This window comes from Phalangium opilio, unplaced genomic scaffold (genome assembly GCF_054372755.1).
Source record: "Phalangium opilio isolate 3A_F unplaced genomic scaffold, DU_Popi_V2 ptg000013l_1, whole genome shotgun sequence".
In the NCBI taxonomy this organism is placed as follows: domain Eukaryota; kingdom Metazoa; phylum Arthropoda; class Arachnida; order Opiliones; family Phalangiidae; genus Phalangium; species Phalangium opilio.
The window spans coordinates 15,761,072-15,780,342 of NW_028324148.1; the positions used below are offsets into that span (position 1 = coordinate 15,761,072).

Sequence of the window (19,271 nt, forward strand, 5' to 3'; positions counted from 1 at the left end):
TGACGTTGCTGACGGGGACAAATTAGGATGCGTATTGTTATGGTATATCAAGGTCTCTCGAAATGAATTAATAAAAAGTGATCACTGGAAAATAAGTCATTGGGACCAGAGACCACCCCTAGTGTCCAAAATAATAAGTAGGTCCTTAAGACTGGTCATCCCTTAAGTTTTCCTATAGATTTGTAATAGAGCTATTTCAGTTGTGACGTCAGTGCCTAGGTAAAACGTAACGGGCTAAGCTTTGGCGCAGTGGGCGGCGATATTTGGTACCGCTTTGGTAATTCTATGGTCCCGAGAACAAGTAACCCCCACTTCTTATTGAATTTAAAAACTAGTCCAAGCAATTAATAAACTGATTTTTGAACCAGGGGAAGTGTACTATTTCGGTTCCCAGACTGACTATGTGATCATACGCCAATTTGGTCACAAAAAAACCTATTTCTCCTATATACACCGGTCCTCTTTAGAACTACACGGTCCCTGTCAATACTAACCACCAAGTTATAATTCGCTAGATTACGAAAGATGCCGGGTGGAGCAGCGGCTCTTAGTATAATCCCAAATTAAAAACGGGGAAAACTGTACACGATTGCACGCTTATTCAAGTTTTCAACTAACCACGAAAAAGGGTCGAGTTCAAATTCAAAAGAAAAATGAACAGACCTGAATCGTCGTATTAGGGTATTGCCGGTTCCACTGTAGTCCAGTACGTTGTTGTATGACGTCATCGCGATGTTGTTCGGAGGGACGCGTGCCGACCAATCCAAATCGCACCTGACATTCCCAGAGAGGAAGCTCAAAGTCAACCGAAATCAGCCTTCCTGATCCTTTATCAATACTATCAATCCCCGCCGAAGTGACCAGCTCGTCTCGAAAGTATCTCATGACGTCACGACCTACAAACACCACCACGATTAAACGTTAATTTTAAACTTAAACTAATTTTGCATAAAGGTTAACACTAAGCTGACCTTTATAAATAATAATTAATATTTAAGGTAAGTAATTATTTTAGAGTCTCGATTATAGATTAGAGGACAGAAGGTTATCGGGCTAAATCAACAAACACTAACGCGTTAAGCCTAATGATAACCTTCCGAGTCCCAGGAGAAAATAGTACGATGGTTGTATCGCATCAGCTGATGGAGACAGAGTGACCAACACGTGACCTTCTCCCTCTCCCCCAACCCCAACCCCGTTCCATCCCGGACCCGGAGAGAGAGAGATCAGATGCGAGAGAAATTATCGGGGATTCCAAGAGGCAGACGGACCGACGGCGTCACGTGACCCCCCCCCCCCAATAATGATGATAGACATCGCAAATATGTACACAACATTTGAAATTAAACGCGTCTAGAAGGTATTTGGAGCACTGGCGACGATGTCAGAGGTTAAAGGGTCAACGCGTCATTGGATAGACTTTGGTGAAGGACGTGACGCGTCCAGGTTTATGCAGACTGTTATATTAGATGGGGGTTATTACTTTACTCTTAAGTGTCAGACTTATTAGCGATGTCTAAGGGCGGGGTAGAAGTAGCCGCCAACGAGACTCCATCAACGATGTAAAGAGAGCTAACTGCTCTAGAAATGTTCTCTCTTACTTTTGTTCACACCATGGTTCACGGCACCAGTATGGCAGTATCAAGCCAAGAGGTTGACCACTTGGAAGTAATTAACTACTCGCGCAAATAACAGCTTTACAGTTTACAAATTTTGGCGGTCAGCAGAGTTAAAAACGTGTAGGCTACATACTTAACTACCAGAGATAATAAATATAAAAAAGTAAAATTCTACCAATATGGCTACCTTTTCCAAAAATTACTACTAATTACATGTTAATTAGCTTGTGTATTGCCAACTCTTCCTCAATATTGTTATTTTAGTTTCTTTCTACCCAGAAAAGATTTCGCCACTCGTGAAAAATTCCCAAAATTTTAATCGGTAAATAACCGTTTTTTAAAATTAAGATAATTTCACATCTTTACTCCCGCATAAACTAATTGTCCTTAATCAATTCTTACTTATTCGTTTATCTTCCTCCGCTACTTGTTGCGCCGACGAGTCTTCCATCGTCTTGAAAATAATTCGAAACCCTTTGAAGTTTCGCCCAGTCTCCATTGTTTGGCTTATTTAGCGATAAATTAGGCTTAGCTAATTGCCTTCGTTTTGATGTTTTTCAATAGAAAAAATGGATGACCTATCCGCCGCCAACTAACATAAAGATCTGCGGTGAACTTTAGGGGGAGGGGGCGTGCCGCGTTAAACAAAAACAATTATCATTGGTGGAATCGTGATCACCCGATATCAACTAGTTAGTTTTTTGGCGGGACGTTGTGGGAGACGATAGCGGGCTGGACATAATCCAAAAGATATTTCAACTTATGGGCTTCGATTGTAGTCTGCTACGGGGCCTACGGCGTATTAATTTAAATAAATAAATAATGACAAAAACTACTCGAAAACACCCAATCAGAAATAATCTTATTAATAAAATTTATTAACCATGGTGGGAACTAAATATAAAATCTTTATAGTCCATAAATAGGCTTAGCTTCTAAGCCGTATTTCAAGGGGGGACGCTGAAATTATGACGTCACTAAACCCTTCCTAATCGGTGGTATCTCTAACTATTGGGACTAGAAACACTACAAAAATTAATTTAAAAAAATTAACCATGACGAAACACAGCGAATTCAAGATTAAGGAAAAGTTTGAAACAAAACAGTAGGCCAAAAATAGACTTACCTTTGGATTGAAAAGAACCAGAACCAAATCCATATCGCGCGCAAAAATTATGACGTCACAAAACCCTTCGTATCTCTAACTATTGGGACTAGAAACACTATAAAAATTAATTTAAAAAATTAACCATGACGAAACACAGCGAATTCAAGATTAAGGAAAAGTTTGAAACAAAACAGTAGGCCAAAAATAGACTTGCCTTTGGATTGAAAAGAACCAGAACCAAATCCATATCAAAAATTATGACGTCACAACACCCTCGCTACTATCATAGCCCACTCGATCACGCGCTCCACGACGCAAGCTGCTCGCGCCATGGCATCTCCAATAGAGTGGGACTGGAAACGCGTTTAAAATTGACTACCCATGAAGGTCTCTTAAAAACAATTTTTATTTCTTTCAAAATTATTATCAACAACATTAAATGGAGACAAAAACAAATGGAATAATAGCATTAGCATCTTTATTATTATTTTTATTTAAATATATTTTAATTTAGGCTCCCGATTTTATTGGCGATTTTTGGGTTAGATTAATTTTATCGCCCAAACTCAAGGCCATTCCCTGCAACGAGAACGCATTCTCAATTAAAATTAATCAATCCTAATTACAATTAATGCTTGGAAAGTTGTGTGAAAGGAAGAGTAATTAGGCCTACCTGGCTCTTTGCTCGAATTCGAATGTGTCCAGTAACCGCTCCTTCTGGATTGGTGGGATTTTTCTCAATGCTGACATTAGCCAAGGCGTCTTCTCCAAAGATGGACTTGGCGTACAAATTGGCCGCCATGAAACCGCATTCTCCACTCAACGCCTAAAACAAAAGAGCACAAATACGTCGAAATTGCAGTTTTCCCCATTTCAAACTCTTTAATTAATGGCCGTTTTCGATGCTTTTAGCCTAAATTAATAGCCGTTTTCGCCCGTTTTTAGCCAAAATTAATAGCCGTTTTCGCCCGTTTTTAGCCAAAATTAATGGCCCTTTTCGCCCGTTTTTAGCCAAAATTAATGGCCCTTTTCGTCCGTTTTTAGCCAAAATTAATGGCCCTTTTCGTCCGTTTTTAGCCAAAATTAATAGCCGTTTTCGTCCGTTTTTAGCCAAAATTAATAGCCGTTTTCGTCCGTTTTTAGCCAAAATTAATAGCCGTTTTCGCCCGTTTTTAGCCAAAATTAATGGCCCTTTTCGTCCGTTTTTAGCCAAAATTAATAGCCGTTTTCGCCCGTTTTTAGCCAAAATTAATAGCCGTTTTCGCCCGTTTTTAGCCAAAATTAATGGCCGTTTTCGCCCGTTTTTAGCTAAAATTAATGGCCCTTTTCGTCCGTTTTTAGCCAAAATTAATGGCCCTTTTCGCCCGTTTTTAGCCAAAATTAATAGCCGTTTTCGCCCGTTTTTAGCCAAAATTAATAGCCGTTTTCGCCCGTTTTTAGCCAAAATTAATAGCCGTTTTCGCCCGTTTTTAGCCAAAATTAATGGCCGTTTTGAACGCTTTTAGCCAAAAGTAATAGCGGTTTTCGACCCCCCTCCCCAATGGGACAATTACGTGTTTATGACGCATTTTCGCCAAAATTAATCGCCCGGTTTTTAATCTTTTTACCAAACTAATTATAAGCCTAGTCATCAAAAATGTTTTAGTCTGACTATAATTGCGCATTTTGAAACTTTAAGCCAAAATTAATCTCCCGGTTTTTGACACTTTAGTCTAAAGTAGAGTTAAATAAGTTTAAAAAATGGGGGGGGGGGCTTACCTTGTCGGGGGTCAAACACTTCATATTGGTGGAAGAAATGAGATGTTGCAGATAGGAATTAAGGTCGCAAAGCGGAGTGTTGACGGTCACTTTGTTTTCCCATTCAAACTCGGCCCACATTTGACGGAACTCGGTATCGGTGCACGAGGCGGGAACGATATAATCCATGATATCAATATGGATATCATTCAGGACAACTACGTTGCGATCGCTCGTTGAACCGCTCACGTCGTAAACTGAAACACAAAAAGAATCAAAGCAAAATCATTTCAAATAAAAACCAATGTTAATTCAACAAAAATTAATGTTAAAATTAAATAAAAATTAATGTTAAAATTAAATAAAAATTAATGTTAAGTCAAAAAAATTAATGTTAAGTCAATAAAGATTAATGTTAAGTCAATAAAGATTAATGTTAAGTCAATAAAGATTAATGTTAAGTCAATAAAGATTAATGTTAAGTCAATAAAGATTAATGTTAAGTCAATAAAAATTAATGTTAATTCAATAAAAATTAATGTTAATTCAATAAAAATTAATGTTAATTCAATAAAAATTAATGTTAATTCAATAAAAATTAATGTTAAAATTCAATAAAAATTAATGTTAAAATTAAATAAAAATTAATGTTAAAATTAAATAAAAATTAATGTTAAAATTAAATAAAAATTAATGTTAAAATTAAATAAAAATTAATGTTAAAATTAAATAAAAATTAATGTTAAAATTAAATAAAAATTAATGTTAAAATTAAATAAAAATTAATGTTAAAATTAAATAAAAATTAATGTTAAAATTAAATAAAAATTAATGTTAAAATTAAATAAAAATTAATGTTAAAATTAAATAAAAATTAATGTTAAAATTCAATAAAAATTAATGTTAAAATTCAATAAAAATTAATGTTAAAATTAAATAAAAATTAATGTTAAAATTAAATAAAAATTAATGTTAAAATTAAATAAAAATTAATGTTAAAATTAAATAAAAATTAATGTTAAAATTAAATAAAAATTAATGTTAAAATTAAATAAAAATTAATGTTAAAATTAAATAAAAATTAATGTTAAAATTAAATAAAAATTAATGTTAAAATTAAATAAAAATTAATGTTAAAATTAAATAAAAATTAATGTTAAAATTAAATAAAAATTAATGTTAAAATTAAATAAAAATTAATGTTAAAATTAAATAAAAATTAATGTTAAAATTAAATAAAAATTAATGTTAAAATTAAATAAAAATTAATGTTAAAATTAAATAAAAATTAATGTTAAAATTAAATAAAAATTAATGTTAAAATTAAATAAAAATTAATGTTAAAATTAAATAAAAATTAATGTTAAAATTAAATAAAAATTAATGTTAAAATTAAATAAAAATTAATGTTAAAATTAAATAAAAATTAATGTTAAAATTAAATAAAAATTAATGTTAAAATTAAATAAAAATTAATGTTAAAATTAAATAAAAATTAATGTTAAAATTAAATAAAAATTAATGTTAAAATTAAATAAAAATTAATGTTAAAATTAAATAAAAATTAATGTTAAAATTAAATAAAAATTAATGTTAAAATTAAATAAAAATTAATGTTAAAATTAAATAAAAATTAATGTTAAAATTCAATAAAAATTAATGTTAAAATTCAATAAAAATTAATGTTAAAATTCAATAAAAATTAATGTTAAAATTCAATAAAAATTAATGTTAAAATTAAATAAAAATTAATGTTAAAATTAAATAAAAATTAATGTTAAAATTAAATAAAAATTAATGTTAAAATTAAATAAAAATTAATGTTAAAATTAAATAAAAATTAATGTTAAAATTAAATAAAAATTAATGTTAAAATTAAATAAAAATTAATGTTAAAATTAAATAAAAATTAATGTTAAAATTAAATAAAAATTAATGTTAAAATTAAATAAAAATTAATGTTAAAATTAAATAAAAATTAATGTTAAAATTAAATAAAAATTAATGTTAAAATTAAATAAAAATTAATGTTAAAATTAAATAAAAATTAATGTTAAAATTAAATAAAAATTAATGTTAAAATTAAATAAAAATTAATGTTAAAATTAAATAAAAATTAATGTTAAAATTAAATAAAAATTAATGTTAAAATTCAATAAAAATTAATGTTAAAATTCAATAAAAATTAATGTTAAAATTAAATAAAAATTAATGTTAAAATTAAATAAAAATTAATGTTAAAATTAAATAAAAATTAATGTTAAAATTAAATAAAAATTAATGTTAAAATTAAATAAAAATTAATGTTAAAATTCAATAAAAATTAATGTTAAAATTAAATAAAAATTAATGTTAAAATTAAATAAAAATTAATGTTAAAATTAAATAAAAATTAATGTTAAGTCAATAAAAATTAATGTTAAAATTAAATAAAAATTAATGTTAAAATTAAATAAAAATTAATGTTAAAATTAAATAAAAATTAATGTTAAGTCAATAAAAATTAATGTTAAGTCAATAAAAATTAATGTTAAGTCAATAAAAATTAAATGATTTATTTGGTACTGACCAATATTTCCAAAAATGATGCCGTTTTCTGTCGAAGCCACTTTGACGGACGCTTTAATATTGCAGAAATCATGAGGAGCCAAAATGACAGGCGATGGTTTCTCCACCAATTTCAAATCGCCTGAAAATATACATTAAGAAAACTAATTTAATCAGAGAAAAATTAAGTTTCACAAAGATTTTATGATCCTGAACTTTGACCTCAGTATTATGTCAATTAAAAAGTACAACTCACCGAGTGTTGCCAACTCAAGGGTGCAATTCTGAAGAGTGTCGCTTGTCTGATTGACAATGAGGACATCGAGGACGATGTCGTATTGGTTGACGTGAACGTAAGCCTCGGCGTAAACGGGGTCGGAAAATCCCGTCAGTTGGGTCACTTTCGATAACTTTGACGATGAAAGGTCACCCCCACTCTCTTTCTTGTTCATACCAACCGCTTGCGACAACGACAGCTCAAACGCATTCTAACAAAACAAATACCCATCGCGTAATATGTAAAACCTATGAACATTTTACTTAATTACTCGGCCCCTGTTTGTCGTAGCCCTGAGTTTTTAGTATGGTTGGATGGGGGACAAGTAGGGCTATAACATACTCAAAGGACATCCCCGTATCTCTAGTAGAAACAGAGTTACGAGCCTCCAAAGTTGGGTGTAATGCTATTCCTATGGAGGAGGTTGTTTCTTTACGTTTTGCTTAATTACTCGGCCCTTGTTTGTCGTAACCCTAAGTATTTAGTATGGTTGGATGGGGGATAAATTGGACCATAACACACTCAAAGGACATCCCCGTATCTCTAGTAGAAACAGAGTTACGAGCCTCCAAAGTTGGGTGTAACGCTATTCTTATGGAGGGTGATATGTTCTTGAACATTTTGCATAATTACTCGGCCCCTGTTTGTCGTAGCCCTAAGTTTTAAGTATGGTTGGATGGGGGACAAATAGGACTATAACATACTCAAAGGACACCCCCCTATCTCTAGTAGAACCAGAGTTATGAGCCTCCAAAGTTGGGTGTAACGCTAATCCTATGGAGGGGGTTGTTTGTTTACGTTTTGCTTAATTACTCTGTCCCTGTTTGCCGTAGCCCAAAGTTTTTAGTATGGTTAGATGGGGGACAAATTGGACTATAACATACTCAAAGGACATCCCCGTATCTCTAGTAAAACCAGAGTTATGGGCCTCCAAAGTTGAGTGTAATGTTAATCCTATGGAGGGGATGTATGTTTATGAACATTTTGCTTAATTACTTGGCCCCTGTTTGTCGTAGCCCTAAGTTTATAGTATGGTTGGATGGGGGGCAAATAGGACTATAACATGCTCAAAGGGCATCCCCGTAGCTCTAGTAGAACAAGAGTTATGAGCCTCCAAAGTTTAGTGTTAAAAATCATAAGTAACATAATAACAAGAAGTGAGACGATACCATAAGTTGACGAACATTTTGCTTAATTACTCGGCCCTTGTTTACTCGATGCCCAAGTCTTTCGTATGGTTAGATGGGGGACAAATTGGACTATAACATATTCAAAGGTCATTCCCGTATCTCTAATAGAACCAGAGTTACGAGCCCCCAAAATGGCGTGCAAATAATAATATGTTTTTTAAAAGATTACCTCAGTGCCTGAATTGTCGCCTTTGGTGGCGAGTTGTCCGAAGGAGATGGGGTCATCGGCTTGAATGGAGACGCTGGACTTTTCCTTGGCCTTCAAGTTCTCTAATTCCTCTTCCTGTTTGGCGGCCAACATGGTGGCCAAGGCCTTCCGACAATCCACCGTGAAGATCTGCATCAACAAGGGGGAGCGCTCGCTCAAGACTTTCAAACACAGCGCGATGCGGTCAAAATCATCGTCGTTGATGTTCTGAATGAACATGAACATGAAATAAAAACACATTATTTTTCATTAAATCAAGCAACAGATCTTTGATAATTATGGATTAAAAAGAAATAATTAAATCAAAAGGATTAAAGAAGATTACCTTCGAAGCTAGATTGGATTTTCCCAAATGGATGATGGAAGTCATGATCAACATGGCTTCTCCGATAAAAGCCTATCAATGACATTCAAATTTAATTCGGTTGAAAATTAATAGAACATCGTGTACGCAATTTAAAATCATTTTCACACTGAAATTTATATGTTTGACTTTAAACGCGATCAAAATACGGACCAACGCGATCAACAACTGTCTAATACGATCAAAAACCGTACAACATGATCAAAATACGGACCAACGCGATCAAAAACGGTCTAACACTGCATCAAAAACAGTCCAACATGATCAAAACGCGATCAAAAACGCACCAACGTGATAAAAAACGGGTCAACGCGATAAAAAAGTTAACCAATGCGATCACAGTCTAACACGATCACATACAGTGTTGCACGATCAAAAACTGTCTAACACGATCAAAAACTGTCTAACACGATCAAAAACTGTCTAACACGATCAAAAACTGTCTAACACGATCAAAAACTGTCTAACACGATCAAAAACTGTCTAACACGATCAAAAACTGTCTAACACGATCAAAAACTGTCTAACACGATCAAAAACTGTCTAACACGATCAAAAACGGTCTAACACGATCAAAAACTGTCTAACACGATCAAAAACGGTCAAACACGATCAAAAACGGTCAAACACGATCAAAAACCGTCCAACACGATCAAAAACCGTCCAACACGATCAAAAACCGCCCAACACGATCAAAAAATGCCCAACACGATCAAAAACCGCCCAACACGATCAAAAACCGCCCAACAAGATCAAAAACCGCCCAACAAGATCAAAAACCGCCCAACAAGATCAAAAACCGCCCAACAAGATCAAAAACCGCCCAACAAGATCAAAAACCGCCCAACAAGATCAAAAACCGCCCAACAAGATCAAAAACCGCCCAACAAGATCAAAAACCGCCCAACAAGATCAAAAACCGCCCAACAAGATCAAAAACCGCCCAACACGATCAAATACAGTCAAACACGATCAAAAACTGTCTGGATGGGTGTAGAAATGGTTGTACTTACATTTTGCTTTTTGGGTTGGGTGACGAGTTTAATGTATCTGAGGGCCAACTTGGTGAGGCTGGAGGCCAAGGCGGCCCCGATGAAATAGTCGCCATCCATGAGATAGGCTCTGAGCGGGGGTCTCTGGTCCTTCTTGGTGTTCTGGTTGGTGCTGAAGACACTCTGCGTGGCGTACGTCCCGTCCGCCGTCACCAGACGCTGCACCGGAGCCGCCAGAGTCGGGTCTTCCTTATCGTCCTTCGAATCGCCTGCCGCTTTCCTCAATTCATCCTCCACTATCGGGATCTGATCAAATGCAATACGCGAAAGATGCTCCGTCATTTAAAAAAACGCTCGGTAATTTAAAAAAGACGCTCGGTAATTTAAAAAAAGACGCTCGGTAATTTAAAAAAGACGCTCGGTAATTTAGAAAAGACGCTCAATGATTAAAAAAGACGCTCGGTAATTTAAAAAAGACGCTCAATGATTAAAAAAGACGCTCGGTAATTTAAAAAAGACGCTCGGTAATTTAAAAAAGACGCTCGGTAATTTAAAAAAGACGCTCGGTAATTTAAAAAAGACGCTCAATGATTAAAAAAGACGCTCAATGATTAAAAAAAACGCTCAATGATTAAAAAAAACGCTCAATGATTAAAAAAAACGCTCGGTAATTTAGAAAAGACGCTCAATGATTAAAAAAGACGCTCGGTAATTTAAAAAAGACGCTCAATGATTAAAAAAGACGCTCGGTAATTTAAAAAAGACGCTCGGTAATTTAAAAAAGACGCTCGGTAATTTAAAAAAGACGCTCGGTAATTTAAAAAAGACGCTCAATGATTAAAAAAGACGCTCAATGATTAAAAAAAACGCTCAATGATTAAAAAAAACGCTCGGTAATTTAAAAAAAGACGCTCGGTAATTTAAAAAAAGACGCTCGGTAATTTAAAAAAAGACGCTCGGTAATTTAAAAAAAGACGCTCGGTAATTAAAAAAAAGACGCTCGGTAATTAAAAAAAAGACGCTCGGTAATTTAAAAAAAGACGCTCGGTAATTTAAAAAAAGACGCTCGGTAATTTAAAAAAAGACGCTCGGTAATTTAAAAAAGACGCTCGGTAATTTAAAAAAAGACGCTCGGTAATTAAAAAAAAGACGCTCGGTAATTTAAAAAAAGACGCTCGGTAATTTAAAAAAAGACGCTCGGTAATTTAAAAAAAGACGTTCGGTAATTTAAAAAAAGACGCTCGGTAATTTAAAAAAGACGCTCGGTAATTTAAAAAAGACGCTCGGTAATTTAAAAAAGACGCTCGGTAATTTAAAAAAGACGCTCAATGATTAAAAAAGACGCTCAATGATTAAAAAAAACGCTCAATGATTAAAAAAAACGCTCGGTAATTTAAAAAAAGACGCTCGGTAATTTAAAAAAAGACGCTCGGTAATTTAAAAAAAGACGCTCGGTAATTTAAAAAAAGACGCTCGGTAATTAAAAAAAAGACGCTCGGTAATTAAAAAAAAGACGCTCGGTAATTTAAAAAAAGACGCTCGGTAATTTAAAAAAAGACGCTCGGTAATTTAAAAAAAGACGCTCGGTAATTTAAAAAAAGACGCTCGGTAATTTAAAAAAAGACGCTCGGTAATTAAAAAAAAGACGCTCGGTAATTTAAAAAAAGACGCTCGGTAATTTAAAAAAAGACGCTCGGTAATTTAAAAAAAGACGTTCGGTAATTTAAAAAAAGACGCTCGGTAATTTAAAAAAGACGCTCGGTAATTTAAAAAAGACGCTCGGTAATTTAAAAAAGACGCTCAAAAAAATAAGATGCTCAAAAAAATTAAAAGATGATAAAAATGAGATAATCTCAAAATTTATAAATTCTCAAAAATGTGGTTCTCAAAAATTCAGATTCGTGAGAAAAAAAATGAAATTCTCGAATAATCGAGATCCTCAATAAATAAAGAAATAAAAGCCTCAAAATAAAAAAGGGGGTGTGGTTCTTACCTCGCCTAGAGCTTGTCTGATTTCAGTCATGATATTTTGAATGTCCTCCACAGTTTCGCAATATTCACCCAAAATCCAAAGAGCCCCTCGGTGAACACTGACACCCCCCAAAAATAAAAACAAGACACGCAAATCAACATATTATTCCTATTGGATAAAACGCAATTGGGGGGCTTGGCTACGCGGTGGGGCATGTGCCAACTGTTGCGCTAACTGGCTAAAGATTATATTCGAGATGGCCCAATGGTTGGTGCGCAATAAATTATTATAGGTACTTTGGTACATAAGTTCATAAGATATGTTCAATATAAGTTTGTCACTGGTCAGTGAGAGCTTGTCATGAAGGGAGTGACGTAGGTCATAGATTAATTCTAGTAAAGCGATGCCTGTTGAGGAAGATGGAAGTAATGCAAAATTAACCCCACCGACTTCAATTCTCGCTTCCGTCGTTCCCAAACTAGCACTCACTTGCCTCTAGGATTACCCAGCATTGGAAGTGTCACACTTATGGAAGGAACATATCACTTATAAACTTATGGTATGGCCTATATCCCCCGTTTTAGAGTTGTAAAGCAAACATTCCCCTTCTTTCAGATAAAGAAAGAAGATTAGGTGGTTTAAAGCGGAACGAATTACCCCTTTAGTCTGTCAATCAATTGACCGCCCGCCAAACCGAGGGGTAAGATACTTTTGTAACAGGCAACAGTTGTCTATGGAAAATATTTTAACAGCTTTGAAATAATAAAACGTGGAACCGGTTTACCCCTCGCACAAACCCTACACAGAAGGGGTAACTCCCCCTCCCAGCAGTCGAAATCAGCGTGAGATCAACTTTTAAGTAAGTTTGCTTTTGGGGGTGGAACTGGAGGAAAGGAGGTAAGGTTTGTAACAATGGTAAGTGAACACTTGAGATTTTACTGGTTCCTTTCTTTACCCATAATAACTACCCGTAGCTAACGTAGATACTAGGAAGTACCAGAAGTATATAATAGTTCTTTTCTTCAAGAGAAGTGTACCACCGTAAAGCGGGAGGGGTAATTGTAACATGATTCTTAATGGCAACATCAGAACTAAAACATTTGGAGTGTACCTACAAGGTTACTAAACCGAATCACGCACATACGCCATGTAAATAGTTCCCCCTCATCATTACTATATCTATTAGCGAAGGATTAACCATTTGGCAAGGCGCATGCGCTTGTGGAAGGATTTTTGTACCGCGTCAAGACAATCAAGGCTTATGGCTTGACTGCTGAGGATTGCGTAAATACCAAACAGTTGTGATAGAATTCACCCTAGCACAGTGCGAAGTTACCCATCTGAATTAAGTTTGATGAGTGGAAGAGCTAACTAAAAAGGGTAATTCCCTCGCCTGGAGAAGAATCATTGTTACGTAACTAAAGCATTAAGAGTGTACAGTGTCCTCCTTCTTCTATTACGCCCTTCTGCTAGGCTTTACCCCATAGGAATCGGAATCAAGTTGAGGATCTATACTTACCAGTTTTTTGACAGACATGTTTTTCGCGTACCAAACACCCCCCCACATACAAAAACATACAAATCACAAACCTACCTACAGAACATCAACTCCGTTTTGTTATACATAGTTTACAGGCGTAGAGGATTCCTAGCATTAACCCCAGGAGACCAAGCGACTTAGAGTGTAAAATCGTCTGCTATTTTACACTCTAAGTTGCCAGGTCTCCTTCTGCAAATGGTATGAATCCTCCACGCCTGTAAACTATGTATTACATAACCACACGGAATAAGAAATTGAGAATGGACACAAAAAGGTAAAGATTCCAATTTCTTTCTTTCCCAATAACCAATCGCGTATCTTGTATTCTAAATCAATTTCTAGCCACACTTGTTTTTCGTGTGCACCCCCGGAGTCCACAAACAAACAAACAAACAACCAATATGTTAGCTAAGTGTAATATGTAACCACACGTAGCCATTAACTTAAAAACCAGCGCGATTAAAACCTAAAAAATAAATGAAAGGGAAGACTTACACGGAGGCCTTGATGGTGGAAAAGACTTCGAGCAATTTGGCCAAAATGACGGGACGCAGTTGATCAAAACGTTGCATGGCTTCGCGAACAAAGATCAGGACATCCGTCGCCGCCTGGTCATTCGTGTCCGACAAAAACTCCAATAACTAATGACGCGTATTACCATCAAGATTAAGTTAAATACAATTTAAATGAAGGTGATTATTGAAAGGGAGGGGGCGGGGGGGGGCACTTACAACTGGGACGATAGTATGGGCCACATCCGGGAACTTAACGCAACATGAATGCAAAGTTCGAACCAAAAGTTGACGATATTTTCCCGTATCTTCGTGTTCACCCACATTATGCGTCTTCGTCACTTCCTTCTTCAAAACTAACACCATCTAAAATGTACCACAAACAAAGGAGGGGGGCGTATTTCCTTCTGTTAACTAATTACGTAATTCCCCTTGATCTTATTGGCCTATTTATAAATTCCCCGACTTTCCCTTGATCTTTTTGGCCTATTTATAAATTCTCCGACGTTCCCTTGATCTTTTTGGCCTACTTATAAATTTCCCGACTTTCCCTTGATCCTATTGGCCTATTTATAAATTACCCGACTTTCCCTTGACCTTTTCGACCTATTTATAAATTACCCGAATTGTCCTTGACCTTTTTGGCCTATTTAAAAATCCCCCGACTTTCCCTTGAACTTTTAGGCCTAATTATAAATTCCCCGACTTTCCCTTGACCCTATTGGCCTATTTATAAATTCCCCGACTTTCCCTTGACCCTATTGGCCTATTTATAAATTCCCCGACTTCCCCTTTGACCTTTTTGGTCTATTTATAAATTCCCCGACTTTTCCTTGACCTTTTTGGCCTATTTATAAATTCTCCGACTTTCCCTCGATCTTTTTGGCCTATTTATAAATTTTCCGACTTTCCCTCGATCTTTTTGGCCTATTTATAAAGTCCCCGATCTGTTAAAACAACCTAGAAATTTAAAAAAGCGAGAACTGACCTCTTCGACGTTTCTAGATGAAACCAAATCCAGGGCCAAATTGAGCGTTTTCTTCCTGACCTCGAGGTCGGAGGCGGTCAAGACGCGCAGAATATCCATGACCAGATCCTGTAGAACCCTTTCGTGGGCCGGCATTTCTTTCAGGGCAATCAGGCGATCCAGAACGATCAATTTAACATTATTGTCACTTTCTTTGACAATCAACTCTATGTAGCAGCTGGCGGCCGCCTTGACGGCCGTCGGGGCGTTGGACAGCGTCACCAAAGTGCCCGCCGCTTCGTATCGAACCGCCGGACTGCTGGAGTTCAGCAAGTTATAAATACAACGGATGAAACGCGACCGTTCCGATGGGTTGCTATGGCAAACCTGACAAAATATTGACATTTGTCAAAATATACAATCTTTTGTGACAGTGTTATTGAGCCTGCAAAGTATAGTCTAATGCATTTCCTATGGAGGTTTTTGTTTGTTTACGTTTAGCTTAAGTACTCGGCCCCTGTTTGCCGTAGCCCAAAGTTTTTAGTATGGTTAGATGGGGGACAAATGGGGCTATAACATACTCAAAGGACATCCCCCTATCCCTAGTAGAAAAAGAGTTACGAGCCTCCAAAGTATAGTCTAATGCTATTCCTATGGAGGGGGTTGTTTGTTTACGTTTTGCTTAATTACTCGGCCCCTGTTTGTCGCAGCCGTAAATCTTTAGTATGGTTGGATGGGGGACAAATTGGACTAAAACATACTCAAAGGACATCCCTGTATCTCTAGTAGAACCAGAGTTATGAGCCTCCAAAGTTGGGTGTACCGCAATTTCTATGGAGAGGAGTATGTTTGTTTACGTTTGGCTTAATTACTCGGCACCTGTTTGTCGCAGCCGTAACATTTTAGTATGGTTGGATGGGGGATAAATTGGACTATAACATACTCAAAGGACATCCCCCTATCTCCAATATAACCAGAGTTATGAGCCACCAAAGTTGGGTGTAACGCTTTTCCTATGGAGGGGGGTTTGTTTCTTTACGGTTTGCTTAATTACTCGGCCCCTGTTTGTCGTAACCCTAAGTTTTTAGTATGGTTGGATGGGGGGCAAATAGGACTATAACATACTCATGTAACGAGGCACTTTTGCCACTTATTATTTACTTCTGATACCACTTTGGTTTCTCCCTTGGTTTCTTCCATGACTCACCACTGAGCTTAGAAAACTCTTGGGTTTTCGTATTTTGTAAAATCTTCCGATGTTTGTAAGATTCACGTTTCCTTTTCCCCGGGTTTTTAAAACGGTAAAACACCGCCGAGGTCCCCCTCATCTTAGACCAAGCGAAAGGGTATAAAAGGAAACGTGGATTATAGGAAGACAAGATTCCCTTTTTGTATATTGAACGAGAAGCACGCTGGACCATGTAAATAAAGTTCTTTGGAATATTTTACCCCCACGGCTTTTCATTTCTAAATTCGTTTGTATCCGGTCGACGACGGCATAGCCAACCGTCCCGGGGCCTAACAACCCCAACGCCCGCTACACTCAAAGGACATCCCCGTATATCTAGTAGAACAAGAGTTATGAGCCTCCAAAGTTGGGTGTAACGTTATTCCTATGGAGGGTATGGTTATGAACATTTTGCTTAATTACTCGGCCCCTGTTTGTCTTAATACCAAGTCTTTAGTATGATTGGATGAGGGACAAATTGGACTATAACATACTCAAAGGACATCCATGTATCTCTAGTTGAACCAGAGCTATAAGCCTCCAAAGTTGGGTCTAATGCTATTCCTATGGAGGGGGTATGAACATTTTCCTTAATTACTCGGCCCCTGTTTGACGTAACCCCAAGTTTCATGTATCCTTGGATGGGGGACAAGTAGGACTATAACATACTCAAAGGACATCCCCGTATCTCTACTAGAACCAGAGTTACGAGCCTCTAAAGTTGGGTCTAACGCTATTCCTATGGGGGGGGGGTACTATTATAGGATATTTGTGACAATATAGGATTAAGTAGAAATTTAGGATTCTATAGGACCAATTGCTGACCTCCAGGGGGGGTGGGGGGATTGTTTATTTACCTTATAGATGAGTTCAACAATGACCAATTGCAGAATATCTCCAAAAGTGTGTACTTGGTCAATACAGGAGCTGAGATAAGCCAAAGCCCTGTCTTGATCAACGTGAATCAACATCATGAAGGCGTTACGTTTACACGACATGTCTTGTTCAGCTTCCAAGAAATTGGCAATCAATTCCGGCGCGTCAGGAATCAAAAAGTCAAAATTCCTACCAAGGACAACACGCGTCAAAACTCCGCTTCGATAAACAAATAACCTTTAGAACTCACTTATAAATGGTGAAAATGGCCAAGACAGCGTTACGTCTGACGTAAGAGTGTCTATGTTCCAAACAAGTCCTAATTGTTGGCATCAAAGGCTCCAGGAGTTCGGGCTCTTTCAGTTTACAAAGGAAACGTAAGGTTGAGCCGCGGATAAACTCATTTGGATGTTGCAAATCCTGATCAAAGACGCAATTTAGGCTTAATATTTATGCAATTTAGGCTTAATATTTATGTAATTTAGGCTTAATATTTATGCATTTTAGGCTTAAAATGTATCCAATTTAGGCTTAAAATGTTTCCAATTTAGGCTTAATATTTATGCAATTTAGGCTTAATATTTATGCAATTTAGGCTTAATATTTATGCAATTTAGCCTTAATATTTATGCAATTTAGCCTTAATATTTATGCAATTTAGGCATAATATTTATGCATTTTAGGCTTAAAATGTATCCAATTTAGGCTTAAAATGTTTCCAAGTTAGGCTTAATATTTATGCAATTTAGGCTTAATATTTATGTAATTTAGGCTTAATATTTATGCATTTTAGGCTTAAAATGTATCCAATTTAGGCTTAAAATGTTTCCAATTTAGGCTTAATATTTATGCAATTTAGGCTTAATATTTATGCAATTTAGGCTTAATATTTATGCAATTTAGGCTTAATATTTATGCAATTTAGGCTTAATATTTATGCAATTTAGGCTATTTATGCAATTTAGGCTTAAAATTTACGCAATTTAGGCTTAAAATAAAGTTATTATCATTACCTTTCGATAGGCGTCGCAAACGAGAATCATTTCTTGAAGAAGTTTCCCATCAGTCGTTGTTTTGGGAACAATTTCCCAAAAGATCAAGAGCAGTTTCTTGATAGTATGATCTTGCAGCGGCAAAACGAACCTGATGATGGTCATCAGCAATGAAGGGTATTTCTCCCCGTTTAACATCAAATAAATGGTTTTCTTCAAAGCCTCCGTTTTGACTTTAATATCCCCCTTCTCCAAATCGCTACGAAGCTGCATTTCATTCGGAGGCTCCGAGTCCGACGGGATATTTATTAGCGTGTAGCATATTTGCTCCGATGACGCCATCATCCTAAATAATACGTAAGACTTACGGTTTAAAATAGTTCTTAGACATAATCTAATAAGCTTAAGTTTAAATTAATTAATTAAAATGTGCTTTGAAACTATTTTAATAAATTTATTTAAATAAGAACTAGCCAGTGGTCATGTTGTGTATTTTTTAAAGGGTGAATAGGCTTAGAAAGATTGGCCTTAAAGTTACTAAAGCCTGTTTTAAGAAATAATACTTTATTAACTACTTACTCTGCGATTTAAATAATTATTTACAACGCGATTAAATTTAATTAATGATATATAAAGCTCAGTCAAATGTCAACGACACCACGGTTCCGAATCCACACCGGTCTGCTTATGTGACGTCCCGTAAATGATTTGGCAAAGCAAGAACTATATAAACAAAGACAAAATAAATTAATGGACTCGTAACGAAAATAAGCTTATATTCCGCCCTAAAATGTCTTATGAGATTCCAGACATTTAAATTCCGCGAAATACGAATAAACTTTTGAAAAAGTTGCGTTTTCGTTGATATTTAAAATTTTAAGTAATTTAAATGAGATTAAATGATTTTTGTAAGGTTTTACTAGACCTGTCTTGTAGAGTCAGGTGTGGCACTACGCCAGAAACATTTAATTTTATTTAGTTTTGGTGCATTTTTGATTCAACTGATAAGAATGTATAGTTTAAAGTGTCCACTTATAATATCTTATAAGAATTTGGATATCTTCGATGACTAAATATCAAAAAGTAAATATTTAATGGATCTAATCTTTTGTCGAAGGTCGAGCCGGGTGCAAGAGGTCAAT

At 35.3% G+C, this 19,271-nt stretch overlaps 2 protein-coding genes across 8 annotated transcripts in view; both read right to left on the bottom strand.

The window, feature by feature from the left end:
- The window catches only part of sick (sickie), a 140,260-nt gene extending 138,127 nt beyond the window's left edge, over positions 1–2,133 (bottom strand). For all 7 annotated transcript variants that reach the window (XM_089864912.1, XM_089864920.1, XM_089864915.1 and 4 more), the window contains exons 1-2: positions 2,022–2,133; positions 664–896 (exon numbers count right to left, since the gene is read on the bottom strand). In XM_089864912.1, coding sequence (XP_089721038.1) covers positions 664–896; positions 2,022–2,118 — 330 coding nt within the window. In that variant the 5' untranslated portion in view covers positions 2,119–2,133. The remainder of the gene's footprint in view (positions 1–663; positions 897–2,021) is intronic.
- Positions 2,134–3,114: 981 nt separating this feature from the next.
- betaCOP (coatomer subunit beta) lies at positions 3,115–18,859 on the bottom strand. Its single transcript, XM_089864934.1, has 16 exons — positions 18,709–18,859; positions 18,151–18,475; positions 17,388–17,557; positions 17,119–17,326; positions 15,055–15,420; positions 14,286–14,432; positions 14,050–14,195; positions 12,036–12,132; positions 10,064–10,348; positions 9,012–9,083; positions 8,648–8,893; positions 7,268–7,499; positions 7,034–7,153; positions 4,486–4,721; positions 3,401–3,553; positions 3,115–3,306 (listed from the first exon to the last, which is right to left on the bottom strand). Exons 2-16 carry the CDS (start codon positions 18,472–18,474, stop codon positions 3,238–3,240), a joined length of 2,871 nt encoding a protein of 956 aa, XP_089721060.1. The 5' UTR covers position 18,475; positions 18,709–18,859; the 3' UTR covers positions 3,115–3,237.
- Positions 18,860–19,271: the final 412 nt, after the last annotated feature.